Below are 18,735 nucleotides of genomic sequence, written 5' to 3' on the forward strand. Positions count from 1 at the left end.
TCCACAGCAAGAAATACAGGCTTTGCAAAGAAGCCCCTTAAACACAGCAACTTTACTGTTAGAAACCAGAAGAATTACATGCTTTAAGCTATTAAAAAAAAAAAAATCCCCAAAAGCACTTTCCTACCCCAAACCAGCCGCTTCTTAAGGATCACAGTTCACCAACAGTTCAAACTGGACACAGTCCTTCCTGCTCGCCTTTTACTACACATCTTTCTCACATGAGGGTGATCGCTGGCACAGGCTACATCCCCCTTCCAAAATTCAGCCCCCATTTCAGCATCAGACACACAACCACATGCAGTGCTCTCCCAGAATCCCTGGCTTCGCTCACGCTCCCACCCTGGCACAGAGAAAGCCATTCTTGCCCAGGGATACACAAAGAGACCAGAGACAACAGCATGAAACACTAGCCATAGCCCTTCTCTGGAGCATAGAGGAAAGTTTACATTTTGTACTTTATCTGGTACAAAAAGGACCAAAATAAGACTTACAATTTGACATAGGCACAGTCCTACTTCCAGAATGCACCTAGAGAAATCTCTCTCACCACTCGGAGCAAAAGAGGTCACCTCAGGTTCACAGCTGGCCCTTATTCCATATTTAAATATAGGGTTATTCATCAGACAGTGCTGAGGGTAAGGCTGCTGGTCTTCGCTACAGCTGACAGGAGGCCGATTACCCAGAACTGAAGCCTGTCTGCTACATGGAAGCGTTGTTTTTCTTTCTTTTTAAGAAAAAAGTCACATCTTGCTGCAGATACATCCAAATCTTTTGTAATTGTTGCTTTTGCTGGTGGTTTATTACCAGCTGATGAGTCTCTGGGTGGATTGAAAACTATCTTTTCTACCTTTTTTCATCATTTGGATCAAGACAGCTAATGGAAACTCACTTAACAAGAAAGATAGAGGAAAGGTAGATGGCTAAAAGCAGCCAAATGGCCCACAGTTTGTAATTAGGTTAAGGGCAACCAGCTGATTTACCCCTTGTAAATACCTGATTCTTTCCACTGGCAAAAAATGTATCCAAATAATTAGTTAAAAGTTAGGTGTGATGGATCCCGCCCCTTGTCTTGCTGCATTTCAGTGCCTGATGTTTTGAAGACATAGTGCCCCTGGTTTCAGAAACAAAAATGTGGATTTTTCCATCTGCTTCAGCATCTTGAGCATCTTGTCTAAGACAACAGTCAGCATAAAGTGTTCTGAAGAGATATAAAGCCCAGCCACCGACGGTCCTTTGAACACCCAGCCCAATGAGAAGATCTCTCTCTAATCCCCTGTAAATTTGAGGCTTGTCTGTGCCCTGAAGGAAGAGAATTTAATATTCCTTGCAAAATCCCTGGCTCTGGGTAATCTACATTATTGTAACTCTGGACAAGCTTGTTTTCCACAAAAATACCCAGTATTTTTCTAGCCTTGCTGAGCATTTGATCACTGCAAGTATCTTGTGCCTATTAATATCATGAGCTGACCGTGAGGGGAAACCGGGCCCTCTCAACACGCTTAAAACACGCAACTTTGACTCTTTCCCAGGCTTCCTAGATAAACCCCATGGGGATGCAGAAGCCCATTCAATACGGATGGGTCTGTCAGCTTAGCAATTGTACTAGTTCATGTGGTTTCTCCTGTCTCCCCAGGGCCTGAATCAGCTCCGGACTAACGGGCCAATGAACATCAACCACTACGCGACGAAGAAGAGCGTGGCGGAGAGCATGCTGGACGTGGCGCTGTTCATGGCGAATGTCACGCAGCTCAAAGCGGTGCTGGAGCAGGGGGCTTCCTTCCAGTACTATGTCACCCTCATCGTGCTCATCAGCATCTCCCTCTTCTTCCAGGTGATAATTGGGATTCTCCTCATCATCACTGGTAAGGCGGCTGCTGAGGCGGCCTCACAGGGTGCTGCTGCAGTAGGGCACCCCATGGCTTGGCCGGCATGGGGATGGGAGGGAGAAGCCTCTTCCCCTGAACCATTTTTCCTGGCTCCAGCCAGGGCTTCAGGAGGGTGGAAGGCAGCTTGATGCGGGCAGTGAGGAGGTCTGTATGAGGCTTTTCAAAGTGGGGAGTGGGTTGTTTTTTTCTCTGGCACAACAGCTCTGAGCACTACTCTTCACTTCCCCACTGGTGAATCCCTGTCGAAAGGAGAGCTGGGTTTCAGGCCTCTTGCTGCCTGTGCTGTAATCTGCTCCTTCATGCAGCTCCTGCAGATACTAAATTTTAGCTGTATCTTTTGCCTCACTCAAGATGGGGCTTAACAGAATGATTTAGGCAAGAAGTATTCCCTGTATTAACCTCACTTTTAACTAATCCCACAGTTGTCCTAGCACCATACGGACAGTACACCAACACCGGCATTTCAGACAGGCTTGCCCGGTGCTCCATCTGATAGAGGAGTTGCTATATTTCAGCCTCCAACATGTACCTAGTATTAAAAGTTTGGAGAACTCTGCCTTTTCCTGTATATCCTATGTGTTTTTTTATGTGGGACATGGGATCGGAGGCTACGGGAAATCCTGTGACATGTTCCTTCCCCTGCCCCACATGGCACAGCCTTTCCTGGTGGCAGCTGCAGTGGCTGGAGCCAGCTGTGAGAAGGGGGACAAGGGACCACAGCTGAGGGCAGGAAGCCACAAAGCTGCCGTTCGCATGGCTCATTGGCCAGACAGCCCCAGTAACTGGGACGTTCCTGTGTCTGAACTGATCAATACCCATCAGCTAGGGCTGATCCCATTTATATACCCAGATACCTCTTGGTCTGAAGGCAAGGAGGGGGTTGAGAGCTGTGTCAGCACGTATGTGAGATCTGGCTATCAAGGAGGAACTGGCCTCCCAACCCGAGTATGACGTTGCTGACCTTGTGTCCCATGTCACCCGGCCTTCCCTTATCATGCAGTTGGGGGGTGTCACATGGCCTGGCTAGCACACAGCAGTAAATTGGCTATTTAGGATTGGCCCATTGGAGGGCCATGGCACCTCCATTGCAAAACAAAGACATGACATAAAAAGAAAGATGTTTTTCCTCTCTTCCATCCTCCTGTGATGCCCTAGGGCAAGCTGTGGCCCCTGCAAAGTTCCTGGGACTATTCCCCCAGCTCTGTGGCTGCAGTGCCCAGGGGCACCATGGACATTCACCAGGCAGGGAAGGCTTGCAGGGGCTGGGGGACTTGGAGTCAAGCTACAAATCTCCATTTCTTTTTGCATCGTGCCTCACAGCTCGTTTGAACCTGAATGATGTTTCAAAGCAACCCCGCCTGAATATACTCAACAACACTGCCACAGCTCTCATCTTCATCACGGTCATCCTCAACATCTTCATCACAGCCTTTGGGGTGCAGAAGACCGGCCTCTACCCTACCAGGAATTTTCGACCTTATTAAGTCATGGGGCAATGGAATTGGGTAAGAAAGGGGTGAGTTCCCATCACTGCCAGCTCACGGAAGGGCTCTCAGTCTCAGAAAACACCATTGCAAGGTGGAGAAGGCAAAGCTAGACAAATTAACAAAACCTTTCCAGAGGCATGTTGTTGTCCCACAAGCATCTGGGGCTATTGAACAAATATCCTCAGAGGAGGATTTCTCCTTGCTTGGTCTTTAAAGCAAAAACACCAAACATCCCAGCTGCTGGGCTTTATCAGCAGCAAGTGGGTTTTCAGAAGGCTGCAGACCTCACACTAGATATGGATAGCAGTTGTGGATGGCAGCTAAATTTGGGAAAGAAAACTAGGTGCATTCTGGGAGGTATCCAAAGGTGGCAGCCTTATCTGAGCAGAAAAGGAAAGTGTTGGTGAGGCAGGGGTGAAAGCTTTTCACAACAGCCAGCGTGCAGGGTGGTTTGGGAGGGGCTGTTTTAAGAATCTAACTCTCATTTTCAAGACAGAGTCTTCTGTACAAGAGTCAAACCAAATGCTTGTGTTCCCATGTTGGGTCAGTGAGAGAATGACATGGTCTTAGGCCAAAAGTGCTTTAGGTCAAGAAGCAAACTTCACATCTCTTGCTTACATGACCTGCAACATGTAAACATAGTTTAAATGCAATACACTGGGGCAACCGCCAGCAAGAAAGCATGATAGATGCATGATATGATGAGAGGGGATGCAAAGGCCAAAAGTCTCTGTAAAAACACTGCTGGCTTGGGATCCAGAAGGGTGCGAGTGCTGAAGAGCAGCACCCCACACCAGCAGGGGTGGCTGTGGTACAGAGCGACCTGGTACACTGTGACTGCTCCCCTCTGCCCATGCAGTGTGGAGGAGCCTGGTGTAACCTTACTGGCATTTCTTGTCTTCCCTGCAGGATCTGAGCAGCGTGGCTAACAGGTAAAGCTCTCCTCCTCTACGTTTTCACTGACTTCAGCAGGATCCCGCTGATGAATCCAGAGAACTGGGTTAAACTTTCAAAACTGTGTGCATATCATGTGTGGCCCCTTACCGTAATGCTTTTGCAGTTCTGAAGGGGTGCAAACATTGCCTTTTAAAGCTAGAGCAAACTTTGCTAGAGAAAGCTGCAGTTAACAGCAGCAGGTACGTCATTTCAAAGCACAGTTCTGTAAATCTCATCTCTTTAGTTGCCTGCTTCACATATTCAGTATTGGCTCATTTTGTAGGGGAGACTGAACGACTCACTTTGTAGGCTAAATGAACAAAAAATGTACAGCTTTTTTGTCTCAAGCCTAAGTTGATTAAAGCAATGCTATCTAATAGCTCACCTCCCAAATGCTGGAACGGATTCTTAAACTAAAAAAAATAAAGTTCTCATGGGAGGATAGAAAAGTGTATGTCAATGTATCTAAAACCAGTTCAGATGTTTTCCTAGTTGTTTAAAAATAAAATTAAACTTGACACAGTTAAGAAAACAATCAGATATTTCCAGCATTGGAAAATTAACAATGACAGAAAGTAGATATTAGTCTGATGTCATTGCCAGGGACCTCTCAGGAATGATGTCAGAACAGCCTGACAATATTTAGTAGAAAACGAAGAAACATTATACATAAGGAGACACTCTAGGCTTATTGCCACAATAAGCAATGACAGGTGCATAGTGTATTATTTTATTAATAAAATAACCATTATAATTCAAAGTCTTATCACTAACAAAGGGTTTTAAATATATCATTTTTGTATTGACAATGCTGGGAATTCTCTTGCACTAGAACAATTTGTTCCTTTAAAAAAAGTCTTTGAATTAATGATTTTTCAGATATTTTTTTTAAAGGAGTGAAAGTCTTCAATCCTAAATTTTGTAACTCTGTAGTCATGCTAAAAAAAATGATATTTTAATAGCCTGGTGTAAGCCTTTTTAAATAAAGACATGCTTTTCTGATTATTAAATGATTTTTTCATTGTATGGCAGAAACAGAGTTCAATACGGATTTTTCAGTTTGCGTACTCTCGCCACCACTGAAAAAGTAGTGTCACAAAAATGTCCACATATTGGTCTTCAGGAACTGCTGGGAATGTCTGACACTTAAAAAAAACCCCAGATACAGGCAGATTTCATTTATACCATATATTTGACTTCACAGAATTAAATTTGTTTAAGCCACGGGTGGTGCTTTTTTCTGGAAACAGTGTGAATGGTCTTGCCCACCAAGCCAGTGGGTAAGGCTACAGGCCAGCCTCGGCTGGTACCTGTGAATAAAGTGGCCTTTTTGCAGCTGAGGGAAAGTTGCATAGAAGGAGTAGGGTGGAAAATGCCAGCTACCTATTTACCAGAATTTAAATCAGCAAAGCTGCGCACAGTCTGGGATCTGTTTCGTGAAGCAGGTCAGGACTCGTCCTCCACTTTGTTGGGGGGCCGACAGGCCTGGAGCGACACCATGTTTTCTGCTTACCTTGGTCCTCGGTCTCTGCTGAGACTGACAGCAAACACAGGTGAATATTTCTGGGAACCCTCTGTTACCCTGCTCTCCTCTAGAAAAAGGCTTCACTGTAGAGGCAGCAAAACTAGTTCTAGCCAAGGCAAAACCACCAGCTAAGGGCTTTCAGCCACTACTGGCTGGCCGGGTTCATGAAAAGGTAAGAAATTATGCATCCCATGTGCAGATCCCAAATCCTGTGACTCATTGCTTCACAGAGCAGGAGGCAAAGCAATCAGCATTGACTACCAAATGCAAGGACAGAAAAAAAAAAAAAAGATTGAGCTGGGAAAAAAAGCAGTGAGGGGAATTTCATTACCAGATCTTAACTTCAATATCATCATCTCCGAGAGCTGCCAGGCAGGTAAGGCAGCACATGAGGTCTGCTCAAGCAGACAGGGCTTCCTGTCACCCAGCCCAGGTGAGCAGAAGACTGGCAGTGCACTAGAATGCTTTTCCTCCCATCACCTTTAATAATAATTTCTCATTATAATGGAATCAGACTCATTAGCAACCTTGGCTACCATTTTCCTTCTTCATCTCTGGCTCCTCTTCCTGCCAAGCTTTTTATACTTGAAGGAGGCACAGCTGAAGCAAAAAAGAGCCAAATTTGATGCTAAATAAGCAGTTGCTGTGAAAGACCTGACCTCCCATTTGTGTCAGCTGTGCCAAGTACCAAGCTCAGGTCTAGGCACTCACCGGCAGTCTTCTCCAGGAATCGTCCCCTGCTTGAGAGAGGAACCACCTTCATTCTCTGCATTCTCTCTCCATGATCACATCACACTTGCGCTTTGCTGGGATGTGTATTTGTCTAACATTTCTACCTTGTTTCACATGATAAAGCCAGTAAGACAGGAGAAAAACTGTTTTGTTGTCATCCTACTTTCTACAGCCCTAGAGGGGACTGAAACAAGTCTTGCTCCCAGCTGACCTTGCTCGCTGCATCTCCCACCTGCCTCTTCCTACTGAGTCTCACTGGCTTGGGCAGAGTGTGACCTGTCTCTCTGGTATTGCCTACGCCTTTGGTTATGTGAAGTCAGCGGAGCAACACCTGGTTTCTAATCCCTGCTGCTCAGCAATGTGGGTATGAGTAACACACGGACAGAACTGAGCTCTTGTAGGAAGACAATGTATTTATAAAACATGAAGGAGAATCAGTATATCCCCCAGCTCTAAGAGAGAGGTGGCCCAGGAGTTGTCTTGAAGGCACAGAGCCACTTTAAGGCAGATAGTTCAAAGGTACAATTCAGATTTTTAACACAAGGCATCGGTATCTAAAAACCAATCAGTTTCACAAACTTGCAGGCAATGAGAAGAGGCAAGCTGTTCATACTGGGCAAACTTTAAAGACAATAACAAAACGAGTCACATTATAATTTTCACACAATGCATTTCTCTCAGAATAAAAACCAGCCCTTCTTTGTTCCCTTTGCTGACCTGCAAAGCGAGCCTCAGCCCCACAGTTCACAGTCCTGAAGACAGTCGGCATTTGTGGGCAGAGCCCCCTTGCCATACACCCTGCGCTTGGGGGCCCAGGGTCTCCAGCCTGGACACATCCTGCTCCAGGGAAGGTCTGCTCTGCAGCATGGCCCATCATCCCCCCAGCTAGAGAGCTACCGGAGCAGCACCGTCATGCCTGCCTGCCTGCCTGATGCATGGGAAATCCCATGCAACTGATTTCTTCCTGCCGTTGAGGCAGGACACAGCCAGGATGCACATGAAGGCCAAAAACTCGGGGCAAACTTCACCACAAACTCAGGCAAGCTTCCTAAAAAGATCCTGGTGACAGAAACGAGATTGCCTGCCGGGGAAAGTCAGCTTCCCAGCTGTAGAGAAGCCAGGTTCCCTCTTGCTCTCCGGGAGCTGTACTGGAACACAGAGACGAGACCTTCTCGCAGTGGCAGTGCACGCCTTGCAACACTAGTGACGGGGTGAACCACCTGCTGATCAGGGACCGTGGTAGCCTGGACACCACCCTGGATGGCCACGTCCTTTCACTGCGTGGCTGCGGGACTACCTGCTCTTGCTCTGCTCCCCACTCTCGCCCTCTTCATGACTCTGGGGAGAAAAACTGCAGGTTGTTTTGAAAGAGGGGATGGAGCCTCAGAGCAAAGCCCAGCGTTGCTCCTGCAATATCTGCTGCTGGCCAGCAAGCCGGGGAGCATGTGGCCTGTTCACTCCCTACAACCTGCAGCGATCTCTGAGCATGTGGGCTGGAAGACAGATTTTGTCCCTGTGGGCTCTCTCCAAGCTCCTCAATGGAGCCTGCCAACTAGTACCAATTAGTATTAATTGTGTTTACTACTGCAATGCTTAAACACCAACTAAGAATCCCCACTGTGCTAGAAAGGGAAGAACATTTGGCAACTTTGACAGTGGGGATACTGGTCATGAGGAAACTGGACTGAAACCCACTAACTCCCTACATCTCCACTAAGGAGTCCTCACAGGGTAAACAGTTCTGCTTGCCACTGGCCTGGGTTACAAGGCGTGAAGGAAGGAGCACAGTCACAGCTAAAGCATGGGGGTGAAATCCTCAAATTCTGCTGGCAGTGCTTGAGTGAGGGCCACACACCGTACTTTCCAGCCCACTGTTTGCTGATGGTCCTCTCGGGTGAGGAAGAGGGGTTACTCGTATCATTTAAGCAAAGTGAGTTACCTTCTGGATGCAGCTAATTCTTGCCAGTGCCTGCAGATGAACACCCGCTGCTAACTTTAGGTGCTGCAGACTACATCTAAGCCAGATGTGAATGCACACGATACAAATAACCCTTCCTCCCTGTGTATGACATACGGCCCACCACTGACTCTGTCAGGTCTCCATCTGCAAAATGGGCATCATGCCGTTCTCTGCTTGATGGGGCCAAACAGCTGGATCCTGCTAATGCCTTGTCACATCCCAGTGCTTGCCTTCCCTGCCAGCCTCTCCCCATTCCACAGGGATTGCGTGACAGAGCCAGCCCGGACAGGCTGTGGAGGCGCAGTCCTGGAGCCTGGAGAGCATCTCACCTGCACACTCATGGGGTTGTGCCTGTGTTTGAGTGAAGCACAGGCTCTGACACGCACCGAGAGCACAACTGACACTGCACATTCCAGGCAGAAACAGGACTTATTGCAACATTGCATCACAGGGCTCTGGCCTCCTAAACTGTTGTAACACATTAAAAAAAAGAAAACAGCATTGACTGGTGTCAGCCTCTTCCCCCTCGCCCCAACGGCAGTGTTTCGTTTCTTAGTCTCTACCAAGGGAAAATACTTTCCCTCAATAAAAAGACTACTCTGCCTTGGGCAGAAGGCTAAGGCTGCCCCTTCTAAGATACTCAGTGTCTGCATTCTGACAAAGGCTCTGTGGGCTCAGAGGCACAGCCATCTCTCGTGTACCTCTCACCACAGCTGCACACTGCACAGCCCAGCTTTCTGAAATCTGGTTGACTTTTTCTGACTCCATCAGTCACAAAACCCAGACTGAGGCAAGCAGATGATTTGACAAGATTTCTACCTCACGTGCCAGAACTTGCATGTTCGTTTTCTACTGCAATAGTGGAGCTTGATGGACTTGTCAAGCACCACAGAATTAATAATAAATGAACGCCTATTCTGAATTGGCATCCACTCCACCAGCGTAAAAAGCGAACATCTCTAGTACCATGTCAGCATTCCTTGCATCCTGCATACCCCCATTACTCACTTCTCAACAACTCCCCACAGACCTGGGCGCCATGAGCAGCGTCCCATGTCACACTCTCCCCTGAAGCTTGAGACCAGCAGCGGTCTTTTCAGCATGGTATCGGGACACCAAAGCTCCAGTGCAGAGCACAGACTGTGCTGGGATTTCTGGGTTTCTATACTCCTGTAAAATGGTTACGGGGTAAAAAATCTTGCCTTGCATTAATGGGATTTTTAGGGGCTGAGAATTCCCTCTAGTGTCAGGCTGGCTGTGGACCGGCACTCTTTCCACAGTTCTTGCATCAATGCCGGCATGGGTCTGCCCATCCTTTTATTCACTCAAGCTTCTTCTCTCCTCACTGTTCTTTGCACCCAGTGCAAGTGCCAAGGCCTGAGGCCACCTCCTCCATATGAGGCCAGAGCTCCCAGGGCTGTTCCAGAGATGAAGCACCAACAGCTGTGCCGGTTCTTCAACCAAGAGGTCTGCTCTTTACATAGAACTCAAACTATGACAAGACATAACTGTGAGGCCATAACTTATTAAATTAACCTTCAGATGCTGCATAAATGTACAGGATTTAGAGAACAGAATACTCTGTCTCCTCTTTTTCTGACAAGATCACAATATTTCAACTAATAAAATATTGCCACTTCTTCCCTGCTAGGGTTTCCCTGATATTGTTAGGACAAACACATATGTCTGTCAGATAAGGCTGCAAAGTTCCTCCTGAGATGCCCGTCTAGCTTCTGCGTATAACTCCTCCACTACCCTCAGGCAGTGGATTATAGTTTAGGTGGAGTTGTAATACCAACCCCTGCCACCTTGCCCAGCTGCAGGCAGACGTGGCTCTCATAAGGGAAGTGTACTCGCATCTCCATCCACAGCCCATAATTTGCTGAATACGAGCACAGTTTTTCATAATGACTAAAGTGAAAAGCACAGAGAAACGTCTAAGCACCAGCAGCCTGAAGTGCCTATCAGCTCCTCTACATCCAGATTTCCTTGGGTCAGCACATGGGCATGCGGACACAATACGGTTCAGAGAATTTACTTTGGTCCCCTGTCCAAAAGCATGGATACTGGAGATATAGGGAAGGAGGGGAAATGGGAAGGGTTGTGGTTTTTTTTCTTTTTTTCCTTCAAGTATTGAAAGAGAAGCTGTGTTACTGTAATAAACCGTTCTGGGCTTAGCTGGGATTTGTGTTTGTTTGGTTTGCACCATGCAAGGCTCAACGAGAAATGACACCTCTCCCACTGTACCATCCACCACACTGCACGACAGGAAACATGAGTCCTTCACTTGGCGACATCTCCCCCACACGCCTTCCCAGCAAGACACTGATCCCACGTCTTGGATGCAACGGCTCACAAGAGAAGCTCATGCTCCTCTGGCCTGACCATCCTTTCCTCATCTGTGCCATCCCATCAGAAGGCTCTGGAGGCAGAGGAAGAGTCTGTTTGCTCGGCTGTGTGCCTTGATAAAGTGCACGTCGAGACGAGACGGTGGACGGTGCTGCTGGGCAGCTTTGGGGTTGAAGTCTACAGGGTCTTCAGCTGGCGCCGGTTCCACATGCCCCGCTTCGAGTGAAACCAGTGGAAAAAGTTTCTCAGGGAGAGACGCTCCACTTCCAGCCCGGCCTGCAAGATCCTGGCATAAAGGAGAAGATCAAATTTAAGTAAGACTTGATTACAAAGGTACCAGGGGGTTGGTCCCAGGAAATCTCTTTTAAGTCATCCTATTGTCAAGAGACTGCCATCAAACTGAAGAGTCCTGAATAGCTCATAGGTATCTCATATCCATAAGCAGGCATCTAATGACATTTGCTGAGTGTTTATGCACCCCTGAGAGCAGGACTGGTTGGGAGTGGGCTGCACGTGCCAGGCTAGGAGAAAAGACAGCTGGCAACATGGGATTGCTCAGGATGGTAGTCTTTTCTGCAGTTATCTGACAGTAATGACAGGAGAGCCCCCCAAACCTAGAACTACCAACCCAGAGGCCTACAATTTGTACAGCAGAGATTCCTCATCATAAACTTCTCAGAAATTATAACTGTACCTTGTGATCTTTAAACGGCTCTCTGACAGTTGCTCTTGTGGGCAATTGCTATAAACAGTATGGGAAGTCTGAGGAACCCAAACTGGACCCACTGTGCACTGCGCCGCTTGACGAGGATAAAGTCTTTATGATCACCAGTCCCTGACCTACCTGTGGCCAACCAGCAGTGTGGCTGGAAGGCACCAGGAAATGGCTCCACTCTTCTTTTATCAGTGTCTGTAGAGGCATATTTTGGGTCTACTCACCCATTAAGTTTGAGGTCAGGACATGCTCAAAGACTACCTCTCACTGAACAAGCTTATGGTGGCATTCGTCACCTCAGTCTCTTCAGATCCCCACTCCCCTGGCCATGGGTCCTCCAGGATCTAATGCATCTTACCTCTTGAGTGCATGAATGATGACAATGATGCCTACCTGTCCAGGAGTTCCCAGTCCTCTCCTCCCCAGCGGTCCCGAAACTCTTTTGTGTTCATGCCTCCGATCTTGTCAAGGTCGGACTTGTATATGCCCAGGAGACCAAATCCATTCACTTCCCAGTAGCCTGAGGACAGCACCAAAGAGGCACAGGTATGTTGGTGCTTTGAACCATTGAGGACTCCAGCAGGGCTGCTGGAGTGAGACTCAAGCTACTTCTAGCACAATGTTGACACTGGAGAGTCAACTCAGCACCAAGGCAGAGCCAACCATATTAAAGCTTTGGGAAGTGAGAAAGACTTGCCGACAGGCAGCATGGGCTGTCCTATGAACTTGTTAGCAGAGCCTCTCACATCTCCTGTCTGGCAACATAACACTTAATGTACCTGGACTGTCCCACCTTCAAAGGGCTGTCCCTGTGCCTAAAGGGCTCAGGATGGCCACCTCTGTCTAAAGGAAATCCTACGCTCAGATGATATCTGCCACTTTCCTCCCCGCGACTTGGCTTGGTTTCCCTCACCCCTGGGCTACCAGCTCTCCTCAGGACAGGCTGTGCCCACTAAGAAAAGAGAGAAACAGACAGAAAGGAGTAAAAGAGGGGGTTTCCAAGGTCCCAAATCCATAGAGAGCACTAGGAAATGATGAGGAGAAACATCATATAACAGGCTCTGCTCTCTCTTTGATCTCAAATTCCAGGTACCTGACACTGTTATGTCTATGTCTATGTCCTATGTCTAAAGCACTCTCACCTAGTGGCCCTGGAAGTACTTCAAGCTCCAGACCTTGACAGCACCAGAGGAACAAATCTAGAGGTGGCAGGCCATTCTGCGAGGTCTGAGCCAAAGAGGCTCCACCCCCTCTTACCGTCAGGCCACTGTGGGGACATGCCGCAGTGCAGCCTCATGACCATGGGTGCAAAGGCCATCTTGCCTTCCACGCAGTGCTTCCGGATTGAATCAATGACTCCAGCTGGGAAGTGGATGTGGAGGTCGCACAGGAAAATGATGCTATGTGGGTCCTGGAACCGACCACACCGGTTGGGGAAAAAAATAGGTTGACTTTAAGTAAGTCTTTTTTGAGAGGCATGAAGAGAGAGATATGGGAGTGGATTAAAGAGCCATTCGTTGCTGGATCAGAAATTGAGATCCTAGGGGCTCGCAAAACGGCCACTGACTGGCTGTTGAACAATGGGCATGAAATACTACGACTATGACCTGGCAGAACCAGTATCACAAAGCTGCTACTGCTGATTTCCCTCCAGTCTGACAGTCTCAGCAGATGGGCCAAGGACCGAATGGACCACAGGCTGCTTGGAGCAAGGGGTGAAACCCTTGCTCTGGAGTGACAGGAAACACAACTACATTTGATCTGGTCTGCATGGCTATTCCCTTCCTTAAAAACCAGCATGTTCAGTATGAAAGGCAAGAGGTAGCACCAGACGCATACTATCAGCCTTCCTGTCCACCCCAAGTCCCCCAAGCTTACCGTCACGAGGTCTATGCCTGCCTGCAGCCCAGCAGAACGCTCGAAATTCCCCGTCAGCTTCAAGTACCGATAGCTGGGGGTCAGACGGGAAAGAGGAGTTCAGTGTGTGCGTGCCAGCAAGCACAGAAAGCACCGCTGCCAGCGGTACACCGCAGGTGCATGCTGCAGAGCCGCCCCTTGCCCCTGTGCACCCTCCCAAGGAGGAGGAAAGCCTTTGTTGTGCAAGTGCGCAAGCTCAGTACTGCTCCAGGTCCCAGCGTGCCCCGAGGGTCTTCCCACTTATGCAGCAAAGACATGGCAGTCCTTAGCAAAAGTCTTTTCAGCTCTAGTCCAGCTCTGTCTTAGGACTAGACCTGCTACTGGGAAACCCTGGCACGTAAAAGAAAGGACCAGCCAAGTCTGGTTCAGGTCAGAGTAGGGTAAGCCAGACAGCTATTCCAGCAACTGGAGTCCCCAGAGGTCTCCACATTCTCTGTCCTATTTCTTACAGCTTTCTTCTCTTCTCTGTCCCCACCCTGCCCCGTAACTGCAAGACTTGCTTTCTGTCCTCTCTTGCAAATTTGAACAAAAGCCAGGGGAAAACAGATGCTTCTGGATGGATGACTGCAACAGGTACTGCCCTAGAGTTTTATAACACAATTATATGCAGGATACCTGTATGTACATTATAACAACAATATATGTATGCATATGTGCAAGGTCTGGATGGATGTCCTCATTGGGTTTCCAGCTGCAGGAGACTGTGGCTGGTCAATACAGAGAGATTGGCAGATGTGCTCTGTTTGCAGGCATATGCATGTGAGCAGTTTTTTGTGATGAAGCAGTACTCTCACCTGTGCAAGGCAGACCTTTTCAGAGCCTTCTCTACATCCATGTCATCACTGCTGTAGTCTGTGATGATGATGTTGAAGTACGGATCCTTAGTGACTCGGAACAGCTCTTCCATATCGGAGATGAACTGCAGCACCCAACGCGCCTGGTTTTTCACTAGTTGTATTGCAAGAGGGAGAGAATCAAAGGACAACTAATTTCAAAGGCTGCGTGGCTTCTCAACAGGCAAGGCTTCTTGCCTCCCCTCAAACCCTGCTAACCTTGCCCACAGTCGGAAAACCTGGACCAAAGAGCACAGGAATCAGTGTGGATTCTTTCCCAGTGTGCGATGAGTTTTTTCTGAGCTTAAAAGCCATAGGAGTCTAGGCCCTGTCATATTTCTGAGGGGGTTTAATTTGGTGAGGACAGAAATTGGAAGTGACCCAAATGAAACAGTTGAGGCTGGCCCAGACCCACTGCTCAGGCTGTGCCCAGGGGAAGTGCCTGCCATGCCATCCTTTGATGTCCTGGGACGGCAGGTCCCCCTTACCTGGCACCACGAAGTGAACCACAGCACGATGGTTCCAGGAAAAGCCCTGGGGCCAGCACAGCTCTGGCTCATTCGCCACAGCCATCAGGTGCCGCTGACGACCCCACGCTAGGTTCCTCATCTTCCTCTCCTCTTCCTCATCTCCGCCAACACCCTGCCAGCCCTGCGCAAAGACATACTCGGAGAAGCGGACGAGCCGCTCTCCCTGCTCCAGCAGCTCCAGCTCCAGCAGGTAGCGGCTGCCTCGTATGCGGTCCTGGCGTTTCTCCACGTTCACAATACGCTGCAGCTGGAATCGCCTGCAGGAGATACAGCTGGGGTGAGCATGTCCCCCACACAGCAGCCCCTCTCCCACCTCCAGCCCGTTCAGCTCTGCCAGGCTCTTTCCTCCTGGTTAGCACAAACCTTTTTGTCCCTAGCTTCCCCCCACTTTGCTGCACCACTTCTGAAGTCCCATGGGAAGGTTTAGCACCTGTTTCCTAAATCCACAAGTATGTGGGATTAGATCTGGGATTCCAGCCAACAGAAAATATTTGGCAAGGGAAATGAAATAAAGGTGACACAGAAAATAACAAATGCGTCTGACTGATTGTAGGGCTGGTAATAGTGAGCGTATTCAACACCTCCTACAATGATCTTGGCACAAGGAGTATGTTTGGGCTAGTGAAGCTGTCTGATGACAGCTAATCAGCCAATAACACGGAGTAGGACTGAGCAATCATACAGTAAAAACTGGGGTGAGCTGTAGGTTCAGAATGGCCAAAACAGGATGAAATGCCAGGTCATGCCCTTTCGGATCATAACAAGAGTTTCTGCTGTAAAATGGATGCTCATCAGTTAAAAATGCCGAGAAAAGCTTGCGTGTACTCATCAGTTACACCATGACTGTGACTGATGTGGCCCTGAAGAAACAAACGAGACCTTAAGATGTAGCATGAGAGCTACTTTCAACAGGGACTGGGGACTAGTAACACCCATTCTACAAAACATCCAGGATACCGGTCATTTATGTACAGGAAAATTAACCCAAACTGAAACAGCATGGAGAAGGACAGACAGGAAAAATTATGGAAACAGAGGCCAATGCAACATAAAGGTCAGGAGTTGGATATTTTGGCTTTTAGAGGGTCAGAAGACATACGTCTGTTTGCCAGAAAGATGGTAAGTCTTGAGAAGAGAAAGAACAATATCAAGACCATGTAAAAAGAGAGTACCAGCAAAAGCTGATCTCCAGTGGGTCATCAAAGCAGCGAGGAGCTGAAACATCTTCCCGAATCAGTACTAGGATCTAGAAATCCTGCTAGTTTTAAGATGGAGGTGCACACATTCAGATAACAGTGTAGGGTACTTAGTTGTCTCTGAGGTCAGTGTACTGATCTACATTACCTGATAGGTCCCTTCTGGTCCTATGTCCAAAGTGATTCACAAGCTGAGATGTGGCAGACATCACACCACAAGCACAAGGAGCTCCAGTCCTACTTCATATCAGCAGGGTTTCTGTATCTTCAATTGGTAAAATGCTCCTAATGTGCTCTCAACACCTGCACTGTGCAAGGAGGAAGCCAGCAAAAGGCCAGGGATGCCAGCTGGATGAGAACCTTCAATCTTTCACTTTTACTGCCACCAGCTGTTGGAGGGCGATATTCAGCCCCCAGACATGGTCTGGTGTCCAGCAATTCCCATTTTTCAGCCAAAAGAGGTACTTAAAGCCCAGGTTTTTATGCAGATTCTTGCCTGATGTCTTATTTCCCACATCTAGTTTATCCTCGGATTCCCACTAGCTCTGCACACGACAGGTATTCCCTGTGCAGCATAGTGCACCAGCTCCGGGACACCCCACCTTGGACACGGATGCCCTCTACTCTGCCTTACCCTTTACTTCTCTGGTTGAGCTTCTTGAGGAAGACACGTGTGACTTCAAGGGCCTCCCTTTCTCTTAGCAGCAAGTTTCCTGACGTGTTGCATTTCAGGTCAATCCAGTCTGTGCGCAGCATATGGAAGTCCAGGTTGCTTGTGCTGAAGGTCTGCTCCCAGTTCACCGCCTGGTCAAACGCTGGTACGTAATCGAAATCCTCCTCATCTTCCTCCTCTGGCTCCCCATCCACCTCTTCCTCTTCCTCTTCTGCTGCCACAGGTCTAGACTTGCCCTTCACAGGAGATGCCACCTGCACCTCTCCCTCACCCACATCCCCACCATCGGCAGCTTTCTGCTCAGCAATGTAGGACTCCACTTGGTTCAGCCACTGCGGCAGCCCAGGGTGCTGCCTGGGGCTGGCAGCACTCACAGTCTGTCTGCTGGCTTTGCCAGAGACCGGGTCTCCTTTCCCAGCTGGCACAGTGCCTGCTGGCTGCAGCCTGTCCTTAGCAGCGCTGAGGTCTCCTCGAGGTCTCATCCCTTTGGGAATCATGACCCCTGAGTCCCTGGGGCTACCGACAGGCTGATCCCTCCGCGACACAGTCCTAGGAGGGGCGTTCACCTTTTTGACGGGCGCTCTTCCCTGGATGGCCCTGGCGTGCTGCGGAGGGCTCCTGGAGTTGTCTTTGACACCAGTTTTGAAACGGGGTCTATTCATAATGGGGTTCCTCTCTAGGCCAGCCTGGCTGAGTCTTTGGTTGGCAGAGGCCAACGTGGTTGATTTCAAACCAGACCTCTTCGTCCCTCTCCTCTGTAGTCCTTCTCCTATGTTGCCACCTGTCACTGAGAGGAGCCGACGATGCTCCTGGAGGGAATAGTCCTCATGAACGTTATCGTTGCCCACCATGCTGCTGGGAGTGTTACTTGCCAGCTCTGCCCTCCCCATGCCAGGTCGCTCAGGAGGACTGGTACTCTCCGCATCCTGCTCCGTGTACTGCAGGTTGTCCAGGTTCCCCTCCTGGGAGCCTGCAGGAATAATTGCAGTTACACCTCTGGCACCATCCCGCTGCCTTTCCATTCCTGATCCAGGCACCTGCCCTGCCAGTGGCAACTACTTCTCGCCTCATCTCAGCATTGTCTCTCCTGGTCAGAGGGACAGGGATGCTCTTGGACACGGAAGCTGTGCTCTTGCTGGTACCAACCTCCTCAGCACCCATTAACCTGCATTGCCAAAGGCTGTGGAGGGGTCTGGCTTTGCCTTTAGCTGTCAGTCTGGCCACACCTTTGCAGGGCAGGTGTGAGCACAGGCTGACACACTGCACCCCTTCAGCTCTGTCACTTCTCCCCTCATTTTTGCTGAAATTGCACCTCAGCTAAGTTGCGGGTCTGAGAGGTAATTGTCACATTGCCTGCTACAGCCCACTGTCTGGTGACCTCCCAACCTGCCCTTAAGAGAAGTGGAAGTGGCAGCAAAAATCTCCTTCCAGCCAGAGCAATCTGGCAGGGAAGGGCTGCAACTTCCTTGGCATGGAAAGTCAACAGGTTCTTCCAGCTGGTCCTGGAAGATCACACACAAAAGTGACAGATAAAAGGATCCTCCAGGCTCTGATGTTAAGGCCCCTACCTGGATGCTCTGTCTTTTCTCCAGAGTCGAGACTCTTCTCTGGCCGGTCCATTTTCATATACTTGTAGAATCCAAACCTGCAGAAGAAAGGGCAAAACACAAGTTTGATGAAAGTTACTTTGTCTTCTCCAAATAAATTAGAGCCAGTGCTTCAGAGGTGATGGTCTATTACTCTGATTACATCTACCCAGCATCTCTAGACCCTCCTTTCCTACCATCATCACCATCTTCCATATCTATAGGCACTCAGATTTTACTCTGCACTCTCAAAGCTGTCAGTTTTCCTTGCTTATTGTCTCAGTCTCTCAGATGTTTTCTCATAAGCACAGGAGGAAATCCTAATATAAGTACCCTGAAACACTTCTTCAGCCTCCCTTAAACTGCTCCTTAAAGCTTACTTATGATGTAGTGCTCACAAATGCAAG

The 18,735-nt window shown here is 48.7% G+C and overlaps 2 protein-coding genes across 3 annotated transcripts in view; one reads left to right on the forward strand and one right to left on the reverse strand.

Moving 5' to 3' along the window:
- Window positions 1-5,319, forward strand: part of NINJ2 (ninjurin 2) — a 47,927-nt gene extending 42,608 nt beyond the window's left edge. Inside the window, exons 2-4 of one of the 2 annotated variants that reach the window (XM_075116034.1) lie at window positions 1,637-1,865; window positions 3,210-3,394; window positions 4,286-5,319. In XM_075116034.1, the coding sequence (XP_074972135.1) occupies window positions 1,637-1,865; window positions 3,210-3,373 (393 nt within the window). In that variant the 3' untranslated portion in view covers window positions 3,374-3,394; window positions 4,286-5,319. Of the gene's footprint in view, window positions 1-1,636; window positions 1,866-3,209; window positions 3,406-4,285 lie in introns of both variants that reach the window. The other variant, XM_075116026.1, reaches the window with a different exon arrangement.
- A 1,643-nt stretch (window positions 5,320-6,962) lies between these two features.
- B4GALNT3 (beta-1,4-N-acetyl-galactosaminyltransferase 3) overlaps window positions 6,963-18,735 on the reverse strand; it is a 70,358-nt gene continuing 58,585 nt past the window's right edge. Inside the window, exons 13-20 of the mRNA XM_075116010.1 lie at window positions 18,311-18,387; window positions 16,704-17,712; window positions 14,832-15,130; window positions 14,305-14,458; window positions 13,472-13,544; window positions 12,851-13,004; window positions 11,987-12,113; window positions 6,963-11,164 (exon numbers count right to left, since the gene is read on the reverse strand). Of these exons, the coding sequence (XP_074972111.1) occupies window positions 11,056-11,164; window positions 11,987-12,113; window positions 12,851-13,004; window positions 13,472-13,544; window positions 14,305-14,458; window positions 14,832-15,130; window positions 16,704-17,712; window positions 18,311-18,387 (2,002 nt within the window). The 3' untranslated portion in view covers window positions 6,963-11,055. The remainder of the gene's footprint in view (window positions 11,165-11,986; window positions 12,114-12,850; window positions 13,005-13,471; window positions 13,545-14,304; window positions 14,459-14,831; window positions 15,131-16,703; window positions 17,713-18,310; window positions 18,388-18,735) is intronic.

This window comes from Phalacrocorax aristotelis, chromosome 1, assembly GCF_949628215.1.
Source record: "Phalacrocorax aristotelis chromosome 1, bGulAri2.1, whole genome shotgun sequence".
NCBI lineage: Eukaryota > Metazoa > Chordata > Aves > Suliformes > Phalacrocoracidae > Phalacrocorax > Phalacrocorax aristotelis.